This window comes from Terrapene carolina, unplaced genomic scaffold (assembly GCF_002925995.2).
Source record: "Terrapene carolina triunguis isolate 2854851 unplaced genomic scaffold, T_m_triunguis-2.0 Scaffold172, whole genome shotgun sequence".
NCBI classification, from domain to species: domain Eukaryota; kingdom Metazoa; phylum Chordata; order Testudines; family Emydidae; genus Terrapene; species Terrapene triunguis.
In genome coordinates this window covers 530,428-543,112 of record NW_020664523.1, presented here as the reverse complement: position 1 = coordinate 543,112, position 12,685 = coordinate 530,428, and the positions used below count along the sequence as shown (strand labels likewise).

General features: G+C 47.0%; 1 protein-coding gene across 1 annotated transcript in view; it reads left to right on the top strand.

The window, feature by feature from the left end:
* The first annotated feature begins 5,467 nt into the window (after positions 1-5,467).
* The window catches only part of CLIC2 (chloride intracellular channel 2), a 17,838-nt gene continuing 10,620 nt past the window's right edge, over positions 5,468-12,685 (top strand). The window contains exon 1 of the mRNA XM_024199291.2: positions 5,468-5,895. Coding sequence (XP_024055059.2) covers positions 5,839-5,895 — 57 coding nt within the window. The 5' untranslated portion in view covers positions 5,468-5,838. The remainder of the gene's footprint in view (positions 5,896-12,685) is intronic.

Genomic DNA, 12,685 nt, shown 5'->3' with positions numbered 1-12,685 from the left:
CTCGTGTGTGTGTGTGTCTCTCTCCCTTCAATGAGAAAATGACTCATTAATTAACCAGTAAAGTCTCATTCTCAGAGCTGGGATGTCTTTCCCCACCACCACACACACTTTAAAAGGAGGAATAAGCCACAACAAAGGTCCACTGGAATTCTGCAGCAAGACCTGGTGGGGAATTGTGCCATGGAGCAGGGTCCACAGAGTTTTCACTGCCAGTGAAACTGGCAAAAACAAACCAAACACAGACAACGTCTCTCCACAAATCAGGGTTTCGTGTATTTGCCAGATTTCTAGCTTACACCTCTAGTTTCTCAGAAAGACAAAAAGCCATTTTCCCTGTTTAAACCATGAATAGAGATATTAAATATATATAATCTCCATCTCAGCAAATGTTTGGTTAGTCTCGATTTTGCATTGAATGCAATGGTGCCAGGCAGCTGCCTGCCACACAAAGAGGCATTTTCCAGAGGAAATGTGCACCCTGCACCAACCTCACAAATGCTCATGAAATGATCCCTTGCATGAAAATTCACTCAGGGAGAGCGAGTGGGCTGGTTCTCCCTGGCAACGGTAAAGCCCCATCGTTTCTACCACTCTGTATGCAATTCTAGCTGCCTCTATCCATCCACAGCTGCTCTCCTCATCCTCCCGTGCTGAGAAATCAGTAATTTGCCTGAGGCATTGAATTGACTTTTGGGGGGCACTCAGGACACACAGCACTTTCACAAGTGGGGGAAAATCTTCAACACATTGTTGTTGTGCCTGGCAGTCTGAAAGGGTTACAACATGGGCTGTTACTTCAGCTGCAGAACTTTGATAAGCCCAAAGCAAAGGATTCCCTCCTCCAAAGTCCAGAGAACCGGCTGCTTAGAATCTGAGGTCAGCACCAGAAAGACAAGACAACAGTGCCAAGGACAAGGGCACTGGCACCACTCTTTAAAGAGCTCTCAAATGGTTGTTAAAAATCTGTGACTCCGTGGTATCAAACAATTTACCTGGAAAATGTCACTTGCAGCAACCTGGAAGGAACTTGGAGAGGGGAACACAGGGGGCAGGAGGGAAGAGTTTGGAGAAGGAAGTCAGTTTGTGTGCACATGGTTGGCATGCTAGCTGCAGCTGCAGCATCTCTGTAAATAGGTCTCTTAAGAAAGAGCCAGGTTAGTTTTAGAAATCAGGAGCCTTCTCATGTTATTGCCCAGTATACAGTACATAAAATCGCCTTTTCTTGTTCATGGACTACCCAAGAACTGACTGCAATGTCCTTAGATTTATTTATGACTCTAAATTGTTTGTCAAATAATTTGGGTCAGCACCTCCTTTGGAGCAGTTTGTTGGAGTATTCAGTAGCTGTGCTCTTTTGATTCGTCACATAGTTTTGTTTCTGTTCCCCTACTGGACGAGCATAACTCTTAAAATCGGGTTTTCCCCTTGTGGATACCCTGATTACAGATACCAAAGGGGAACATTCTGCAGTGTTTGTGTAGCATTATCTGTTTCAGGGAATATTCCTGCCAGTGAATTTGTTGGCTGGAATATTTGCAAAATGTACCTACAAAAGGGGCACAAGCACAAGGTGAATTTTTGTTTCCAAATTCAAACAAATATCTGTAGCACTACCCTATCTCTGGCCATGGTATTTATTTAACAGCTGTACAAGGAGTTGCCCTTCATGCTAAATGTTTCCTCTTCCCTTCCTCCAATGGTCTTGGATGAAGGACACAGTTCTTTGCTTTTTTTAAAGAATTGGCAGACTATCTCAGACCATTGGTCCATCTAGCCCAGAATCCTGTCTCTGTCCCAGATGCTTCAGAGGAAGGTGCAAACATCCCTGCAAAAGGCATTTATTTATAACCTGCTCATAGGGAAAGTTTCTTCCTAACTCACATTAATTAAAGGTTGGTTTATGTTTTAATATTGCTCTTTGAAAACCCACCAGTATTAATTTAACAGTCTTAAGATCAATGGTCCCTGGCTGCTCTTTCCCATCTCTTGCCCTGTCCTGTGAGCATCAATGTCATTGAATAATAACGCTTTGCCTTCTCTAATGCATTTCACTTTGGAAGTGTCTCTTTCTTCCTGTCCTTGGGCAGGAGGTGAACAGCAGAAGACAACTTCAGAGCTGCAGGGTATCACCAGGCAGGTGATGATATGCTCCTCACCAGTGGCTGTGTCTTATGGCTCCGTGCTATAACAGTAGGAGCTCCCAGCAGAAATGCTTCCCATGCGCTCTGCTGCAGCAGACAACATTGGTCACCAAAATGTCCTTGCAATAGCTATTTTCTGACCAGGGGCATGCTCATTTTCAGAAATCTCTGAACTCTCTCTGCAACTCTGGGGTGACTCATTCAAGATACGAAGCAGGGGCTGTGTGCTAATCCTCAGTATATTTAACACTTTCATGACACTTATTATCTCAGAGAACTTTAGAAAGAGATTTTTGCCCCCATCTTACAGATAGGGAAACTGAGGCATGGAGCGGTGAAGGGACTAGCCCAAGACCACATTCAGTGTCAGTGTCAGAATGGATGAATCCACCATCTGGGTAAACAACAGGCACTTATTAGGGGGAAACAGCAGCAAAACAAACAAGCTGCCTTCCATCGGAGTTTCCAGCTTCATCCTTAAATCAAGATTGGATGTTTTTCTAAAAGATGTGCTCTAGTTCAAACAGGAATTATTTGGGGGAAGTTCTATTGCCTGTGTAGTACAGGCGGTCAGACCAGCGTAATGTTTACACTAGGAGTTTGGGGTGTGATTCCCCCCTCATGTACACACACACGTGCTAGCTCTCAGTGAGCTAGCATGAGCATGAATAGCAGCGTAGCCATGGTAGCAGCAGCAAAGGCACTGATTTTCCATGCCTAGGACAAACCTACTTGAAACCGGTGGGTACACGACTAATCCGTGTCCCCGCTGCTGCTACCAATACCACTGCAGCTATGCTACTATTTATACCATTTGAGTATGTGTACACGAGCAGGGGAATCACACCCCAACAGGGCCGGGTCCAGCTTTTCTGCCACCCCAAGCAGCAAAAAAAAAAAAAGACAAGCGGCGGCACTTCGGCGGCAGCTCAATCGCGCCACTTCTTCTGCGGCCGTTCGGCGGCGGGTCCTCCCTCTCTTCCTCTTCGGCGGCAATTTGGCGGCAGATCAAAGAGGAAGAGAGGGAATGAGGGACCCGCCGCTGAATTCCCACTGAAGACCCGGACGTGCCGCCTCGATACCAGACGGAGTGCCGCCCCTTTGAATTGACCATCCCAAGCACCTGCTTCCTACGCTGGTGCCTGGAGCCGGCCCTGCACCCCAAGCTCCTAGTGTAGACGTAGCCTACATGGTCTCTTCTGGCCTTGAAATCTATGAAGCCTCCATTTTTGCTTAGTCCCACAGACCACACTCTTTCTGAAATTTTCAGTATAGCCCCTAGTTGCCGAATAGCATAACTGCAAGCAGCTATCATTACAGAGCACAGCTCCCCTGATTCCAAGGCTGGGGCTTGTGCCACTGGCCCATACATGCAGCCAGAGCACAATCGACCAGCATTTTGCACTGTGGCTGACAGTGGGTGCTGCTGCTACAATACCGAAGTATGCAATGCTGTCCCAGGCAGAGGTATTAGTCTCCGACCCTCGCTGGGGCTCAGCCTATGTCCTGAAGTATGAGGGCTGGCAGGAGATCTGTGAAAATAACTGAGTTTTTGGTTCACTGACCACATGGGAAAAGTCAATGAAATTTAGTTTCAGATGGAAGGAAATGGCTTGGTTTTGAGCAGGGGTATTTTAAAACTTTTTTTAAAGTCAATGTGAAGTGAAATTTGAAACAAACAAGTCAGTTCAAAGCCCAAATGGAAATGTTTTGGCTTCTTTCCAAGTTTTTTTTTTTTTTACTGAAACAATTCAGTGACTTGGACCTGAATTCACGACATGGTTTGGTCAACCTGAATTCATTGAAAAAAAGTTTAATCCAATAAATTGCCCCCTGCTGTAATGGAGGGGCCTCGCTTTTGTTTTCCTAGTGGGTGCTCTAGCTCTAATCAAGAATCCCAGGGCGCAGGGGGGTGGGGGGTGGAGGGGGGGAGGGCAGCCAGCCAGTAATAACACATTCATGACCCTTCCCTTCTGGAGAAAAAGCAACTTTCTAATGAAATGACTTCATCTCCAGTACTAGGCTCTTATGCTGAGTCTGATTGAAAGATTCCCTGATAAGGCATAGGGCAGTCACTTCCCCCACTCCTGTGCTGCCAGGAAAGCAGCAGCACCTCCCATTGGCCCCTGGGAGTCTCTGGGCCAAAGAGAAGGAGCCATCCTCAATCTCTGTGTTTTTGTCTGAAGAGCTGATCTATTTGTGATGGACTTTCATTGGGCCAAACCAAACTCTTTGTCCCAACAGCCCCCAATCAGCAAAGGACAGAGTGTGGAGGGCAGACAGTAAACTTCACCAGCTTCTCCTAAGTTCCTGGGTGTGGGGCCTGACCTCCCCCAAGCCATTCTTCCCACTCTGTCTTGTCAAGCATTCCCTCTCCTGGGCGACCTGTGCAAGGGCAGAGGACATCTGGAGATATTCCCTTGTTTACTATGGACCAAGCAGATCCCCATCTCTCCCTTGTCACGCAGCCCTTGATGATACACACAAATATCGGTGACAAATCCATGAAACTCTCTAAGGAAATGGGAGAATAACACATGGAAAGTGAATTGGATCCAGAGGAGATGAGCCGGAGCCACAGGGTTCAGATCAGGATTGGAATTGAAACTCCTGCCGATTTGGGGGCTGCTCACATCTGGGGTTCTAGATCAGCCCACAAAAGTGAGAGGCCAGAGGTATGAAATTCAGACCCTTCCCTGGATCACTGGGGCTTTCCCCAAAGGGTGGAAAGGGATTCAGATCTGAGCTGCCAGTGTGGGCCCTGCTCAGATGTTGTTTAAGGCAGATACTATGTGTTTTAAAGTTGTGCTTAGTAGAGGAAAGTTTGCCTCTTTTTTTTTTTTTTTTTTTTTTTTTTTTTTTTATATAATGGAGATATCCTATCTCCTAGAACTGGAAGGGACCTTGAAAGGTCATCAAGTCCAGCCTCCTGCTTTCACTAGCAGGACCGAGTACTGATTTTGCCCCAGATCCCTAAGTGGCCCCCTCAAGGATTGAACTCACAACCCTGGGTTTAACAGGCTGATGCTCAAACCACTGAGCTATCCCTCCCCCTTCTGCCTTTTATTGGTGAATCTGGGGTCTCTCCCAACAACGCTTGCTTTCTCTTAGTGAGTGTTGTGGGGGGAGGGATGTGCTCTGGAGCTGTGGACTTTTTGCCTCCTGGACAGGATAATTAGATACATGATCTCTCCAACTGATGAAGCACAAGACACTTCCAGCCCATTTCCTGTCATAAAAGCTCTCATGGGTGGGAGTTTACAGTAACAGAAGTGGAAGGACCTTTTCTGGGACATAAGCCCACGGCTCAGAAAGAGCCCAGGGCAGCATCTGGTCTGCTTGATAGCTGACAGGGGGACCTCTTGCATGCTCTCTGATAGATTAGGACGCTGAGTCACAACTGGGAGGCCCTTGTGGAAATACCCTTGCCCCTCCAGCAGTTGCTGCACATAGTCTGTCACTCCTCCTCAGTTCAGAATTCAGGAGGAGGAAGGAAAAGAACCACGATAGAACTGCCCATTGGTGAGTGAAGCTGGCAACGGGGCTTGGTGTATCTTCATTAGAGAGGTCCTTCACCATACACCAGCGTCTTTCCCACTGGATCGCCACCTGCTTCCACTCAGAGGTTCAATAGCAGCAAAGAACGGAGCAACTTGCTGCAGTGGAGAGTGGCTAGCAGTTTGAACAAGCAGAGAGGATGGCAAGCCAGCGGCACAGCCCTCGGAAGGAGCCTGAGATCGAGCTTTTCGTGAAGGTGAGTTTCAGAGACATGTATGCTTATGAATTCTGCATGCTGGATTTACCCCAGGCAGGAAGGACAACGACCCACTAAACTCACCAGTTACTTTTGATGAAGTTACCTGCAGATTTTTTTACAAGTGCTTTATCATTTCAGAGTGGGGGGCATTGTCCCATTTCCAATGGTCAGCGGTACATACAGGCAGATAGACCCATGACTACATGTGTGTGTGCACAGCGGTTGGCAGAAAAGGGTGCCAAGCATGCCCAGACTGGGGGAATTCCCAGGGAGCTATGCATTCTACTGCGGAGTGCCAAAGGAACTGGCAGGTTATAAAGTTATCAAAGGGATCAAGTTCCTTCGGTGTGACGTTGTGTTATTAATTGTTGTTATGCTGATATAAATCATATGTACAGCAGTGTAAATATGGCATGTGCCTTACAGAGACAGATAAGGTGTGAGCCTGTCCAGAAGAGATAACAGATAATAACACAAACACATACATTGAATTTCAGCTTCTCACCAAGTTGTGGTTGCAAGACAGACGCTCTGAACTGCTCTGTCTCTCTTTTGCTCTGTACGTGTCAATTATTCAGCTGAAGGCTGTTTTGCTGTAGAAATGTTTCCCCCTTAGTTAAGTGCTTTGGGGACAGTTTCCTTTGGAACATTTCAACTCCCCTCTTCAAAACATTCTTAGCAAAAGTGGAGAGAGCAATAAATAAATCAGAGAGCCTGAATTTCCAAATGAATGTCTGAGAGAGACATGACCCCAAACAACTTCCATAACTTTAAATTCCCCGGCCCTGTGCTTGTTACTTGGCTGGCCATTGATGACACCATCACAGTAATAGAACAACACGTGACTTTGTCTAGGGCATTTTGATGCAAACAGCAAATGCTCAAGATTTCACGCCACAAATAATGTTGAGATTCTGAGTCTTTTAAAAAGAAATGTTTAATGTTCTAAAAGTGTCATTTAAATGAGATAGGAGGTTTTATTCCCCAACTATTACAACGAATCTTTCCCACAGCAAATAACAGAAGGCTACCTCGGTCTATGTTAGAAATCTAGGGACACAGACTCCACTCTCATTGTTGACGTACAGGACTGTCCTAAGTAAAACTATTCAGGGGTCAGGTAAAAGATATTATCTGTCCTTAACCTCTCAAAGCCTAGGCTAAGTTGCTGAACAGAAATACTTCATTAAGATCATCTCCTGTTCACTGTCCTTCAATTGTTAAAACCAAACTTGGCCCAGGGTATTTTGCTGGTGAATTCAGCGCTTCTGTGGTTCCCTGTTTTATCACTATTACTTAGCTAGTCCCTAACTATCTTAGGGAGAGGCAGGAAAATGATACACAAGATTGTTTCAAAACTGCATCAGAATCAAGGGGCTTTTTATTAGAGAAGGGAAACAGAAAACAAACGCTTAGTCAGTACTTCCCCTAAAACTTACTTAATTTAGCAGTAAAAAAACCCCTTGGAACAAGTAGTATGGTGGTAAACTAACAGTCCCCTACCATAACAGTTTCTGTGTTTTAACCATCTTTGGCAGGCAGTCTTTAATGAAACAGGGTCTGATCTAAAGGGGTGCTGAGCAACCACCGATCCCAATGGGAGTTGTAGGCACTCAGCACCTCTCAAGATCAAGAGCCAGATCCTCTCCCCAATTAACACTGGAGTAACTTTAGAATTACACCCCATTCACACCAGTGTTGGTGGGAGAGAATCTGGCCCTAAACCCCAACCTTGTTTTGGGGGGGGAAAAGAATCCCATGAAATGCTGAGTGCTTCCCACAAGGTGCTGAACACCTAGTTCCAAGCACCTCACAGGACTGGTCTAGTCTCCTGGCAGAGATATTGACCAATAGGACATGGATGGTGTGATGCAGCTGCCCTTTTACCTACCTTTGCTATTGTTCCCAGAGTGGCAGTTCCTGAAGCTCTATTGAGAACTTCTTGGTCTTGATTTTTCTTCCTTGTAACTCATGCATCTTCAGATGGTAAAAGCTATTATTTGTGATCATTATTTCTATTCCTGAGGCATACGCTGTTGTGCCAGGCACTGTACAAACACATAGTAAGAGACAATCCCTGGCATGGCTCCTGGGCATGTCTTCATTGCAGTTCACTTGAGTTAGCCACACTCAATTTACCCCTCTGGAGTTAGCCTTGCGTGAGTGAGAGCAGCCACACGGAGGACTAACACTTGAGCTGTTGTGTCCACACCAGCATGCATTGCATTCACTCATGTGTGGCACTACGGCTACTGGGGGCCATCCCATGGTTCTTTGCATTGTTGTAGGCTGAGACACTCTATGATCTCTTTGTCAGTGAGTTGTGGGGAAACTTGCCTCTCCTTTCTGGGCACACGGGGAATTGTGGGAAGGCATCAGAGGACTATTAGCCCTCGAATTAAGCTAGCCTGCATCCACACTGCAGAGTGGTCATACCAGCAGCTGACAAGTTGTACTAACTTGAGCTTTACCCTATACCCGCACTTGGGCTCATCTACAGGAAGTAAAAGCACCACCACACTAGAGTCAAGGGGTTTTGTGTCCAGACAGGACTCGAGTTATAACTCGAGTCAATTTTGCGGTGAAGACAAGACAGACAAAGGGTGGAAGAAAGGAATGATTATCTCCATTTTATAGATGGGGAAGAGAGGCACAAAGACATTAAGGCATGTATTTTAAAGGCATCTAATTTCCTGTGATATCCAGGGGGGTTAGTGCCTGAATACCTTTAAAAATCTGACTCAAAGTGACTTGCCCAAGGTCACATAGGAAGTGTGTGTCAGAACTGGTGATAGACTGGCCATCTCCTTAACTGTTAACCTATGAGCCAAATCCTCAGCTGCTATGGATCAGTGCAGCGCCACTGAAGTTGGTGGAGCTACACCAATTTATATGAGTTAAGGAGCTGTCTGTCACTGGACTCGCTTTTTTCTACAATCATCATTCTGTTATTAAAATTCAGCTCTGTCTAACATTACCCAGCTTCGGATTAATTTTTAAAAGAATCGAAAAAATATACCATAAATCTTTCCTGTGCCCTCACTCTGGCACTTTGCTCCTATCAATTTCTATCCCTTCACTCCCCCTTGATCTGCAATATTGGTCCTCTCTTTAGGTCACACAACCAACAATCTTTCGGTGTCTGTCGCTCTCCCTCCCCAGCGGCTCATCCCTAGCTGTCACTGAACTCTCAAGCCTGGATGATATGACTGCTCCCATTGCAATGGCAGGGAGAGTCCCTTACAGCTCAGGAGTGTATTGTAAGGGGACATTTGTCAAATTGCACTAGCCCCTCTCCTGCTAGAGTCTGATTGCTAGGTGATTGCTTGTGAACGTGGCAGGAGGACAACCCTGGCGAGTCAAATCCTTTGTGTCTAATGGGCCAGTTTAGTAGAGATAGCAGAGGAAGCTCCTTGCCCTGTTGATATGCTCCCAGTGCATCTGAACGTTAATCTAGGGAGATCACATCTAGGGCTGCCACTGTAGTTCAGTTTTAAATTCATTCAGTCCTTGGCTTCTGTGATAACAGTGTCAACACACGCACCATTCTTTCAGTACCACTTGTATTGTAGCTGTGGAGTTAGGAGAACATTCACTCCTTGCAAATAGGTCTCCATAAATCAGCAGGTAATGACTTCCAGCTGTCTGTGGCCTAGCCTGAATCCGAATCAACCGTCTAGCACCGAAAAGCTCAGGTTCCCATTATCGGTGGCTATAGGGTAGCCAATCTCCATCTTAGGTTTATGGGTTTGGTATTTTTTTTAATTCTCTGCAGTAGTAAAGGTCTCCAAGAAAGGTAATAAAGCTCTCTAAGCTTTCAGCACCCAGAAGATTTTCCTCATTTGTAAATATGACTATTTGAAAAGATTTTAATTATTATCTTTTTTAAAATCAACAAGTAGAATTTTGTGGGCAGTCCAAATTATTTTCTTACACACCCATTAAAAGAGCGGGTGACAAACACAGCAGATAAGGGCATGAAGCGGAGGTGAGGCAGAAGACTGTCTGAGTGCTGGTAGATATACAAATTGATTTTTAAAAGTTATATTAATTCATTTGTTCATATCAAATCAGTTCATCCCATTTGTCCTACATTTGTTCCCATAATTTCGTTATTTGTCTAACCCATGGGAGTTAGGTACCCAAATACTTTTGAGGATCTGGACCTAAGTTGTTCCATTTCTCTTAATTCTTTTATTCTGATCACCCCCCGTTCTGTAAATGGTATTTGCTTCAGCAGCAAGAGGGCACAGTCCTGCAAACACACGGGCTTGGCTTTCAGTCTCTGAATAGTCCTACTGACTTGGGTGGAAATACTCTGGGGCTTAAAATTAGGCATGTAAGCATTTGCAGTGCTGAGGCCTTATAGTTACTAGTTACTTATTCCTGTTCCATATGACTCTTGAGATGGAAATTATTGATTACACAGCTCTTTGATCAGAAACGGTAACAGAAAATACTCTTGGGAGACTATTCATTTGAATAGTTTCTTTTCAGCATAGTTAAGGTAAGGGGAGAACATTTTTAAATTGTCATTTTGTTTATTTAAACAATCGGCTTTCCTTGGTTTGATTCCGATGCTCTAGTTGTCTTTACAAGAGTCTGATGGATCAAGGTAAAATTTCCAAAGGTGCCTATGTGAGCAGGGGCCTGATTTTCTAAACTATGTAGGAGCGGGAGCCTAAAGCTGCAGACAGATACCTAGTGGCATTTCTGAAAGCCTTAAGCAGGCTGAGTGCCTCACTCCCACTGAAAGCCCATGGGAGTTGGGTGCCTAACTTGTGGGGGATTTATTAAAGTACCTGTTAGGCGTCTATCTGTATCTTTAGGCACCCGAGCACCTCTAAAGTCTGGCCCTTGACTTTCAGTGGGACTGAGACGCCCCCAGTGCCTAAGGGTATGTCCACACTGCAATAAAACCCCAGTGGCTGGCCCGGGCCACCTGATACATGGGGCTCGGGCTGAGGGGCTGTAAGATTGCTGTGTAGACATTGGGGCTGGCCAATTCCGTGCAAGTTAGGGGCCTAACGACCTTTACAAATCTACTCTTAGGTGCTTCTGAAAATGTCACCCCAAGAGCCCAGTGTAGCCTGCAGACCCTGCACATAGCACTGATGCACAAGAAGGCAGGAGCCCAGATTGTGGGTTTATAAATGTGGAACCCCCCAGCTGGCATTGTTACAGTCACTTTTCAGAGTAGAACCCCACTTGGAGAAGGGGCCCACAATTTGAGAGTTATTATTGCCTTGTATTGAACAATCCCACCTCTCCTATACTGACCTCAGAGCCTTCCAAACACATGCAAGACTCCTGGAGGGGCCTGTCTAGATGTATTTGTTGATTAGGACTTCTACAGAGAATGAGGGCTGTAATCTGTGTCTGACAAGGTAGTCCCAGGACTTGCCCAGTAGGCTTGCAGTGTTCTTCATTTTTGTTGCACTGGCTGAAGACTGACTTTCGTTTTTAAAAAGGGAATTGTTTGTCTAGTTCATGGAAAATCTGAGCTTTTGGGAATTTACGCTGTGTCCCTTTAAATCAGCAAGTGAACAGTAAAAAGAAAACAAACTACTGTTTTCCTGGAAAACGTTAGTGCATTTTCTCCCACACCCTCCCTCTTGAGTTCTTCCTCCTGCCAGCGAGAAGCCTCCCTTCCTGTTGAATCCATTATCAAACTCCATCCTCCTTTTGTGCCTCCTGCCCCCACCGCTACCACCAGCGCTGAGTGTACCGGCCTCCGCCTCCCTTTCTCACTTCCTGTCTGAGGAGCCCCTGACAATCCAGCTTCTAGAGACAGGCTTTCCAAAATATGGCAACAAGGGGCACAGAGAGCTTTCACATTGTCTTCCCCTCTGACCCAGCTCCCACCCAAAGAAACAGAAACAATACCACACTAGCGTATAAAACAGTCACTGTGAGTGGTGCTGGTTCATGAGCCCACCAGCCCCACGAGGGGCCCGGCCCACCTGCTCTGATGACGATCAGTTTTGGTGCATTTCCGGCACTCAGATACCATAGTGACAAGGGCTGTATAAATAGCTAGATTAAATTCAGTCTTTCAGGGGGTTGCTGCCACGTTCGCTAGAGTTAGGCCACCAATTTGGATGGGACTCCAAAGCTTCCCCAGCCCAGCTATCCCCAGCCCTGAGCCCTGTTTTTGGCGAATGCCCTGGTGACGTTGGGCTGGGATGCCTGGATGCTGGAGTGTGACTTCATAATGTTATGTTTGCTTTTGTATGCACTGCAGGGGTGCAATGCAGGCTATCTGGGCTAGTAAATCCAGCCCATGGCCACTGCCACCTGTAACTTATACCTCCTCCCCTTACACGACTCCTCTGATTTAGCTCCCCAAGCCTGGATGTAAGTTAGCGTAGTAGGTAGGGTTACCATATTTTGAGCCTCCAAAAGGAGGACACTCCACGGTGCCCCGGCCCCGACCCCAGCCCCGCCCCAACTCCGCCCCCTCCCCTGCTTCCCGCGAAGATTTGATTTGCGGGAAGCCTGAAACAGGTAAGGGGGGTGTGGGGGGAGGAGGCGCGGCGCAGTCTGGCCCCCCCGGTGTCTCCAGCCTGGGTCGGCTCGGGCTCTGGGGTGCCGGCCCCGGGCCAGCCCCTGGCCGAGCACCCCCGGCCCGCCCAGCACTGCCGGCCCCCGGCCGAGCACCCCCGGCCCGCCCAGCACTGCCGGCCCCCGGCCGAGCACCCCCGGCCCGCCCAGCACTGCCGGTCCCCGGCCGAGCACCCCCGGCCCGCCCAGCACTGCCGGTCCCCGGCCCCTGGGCCCCCGGCCG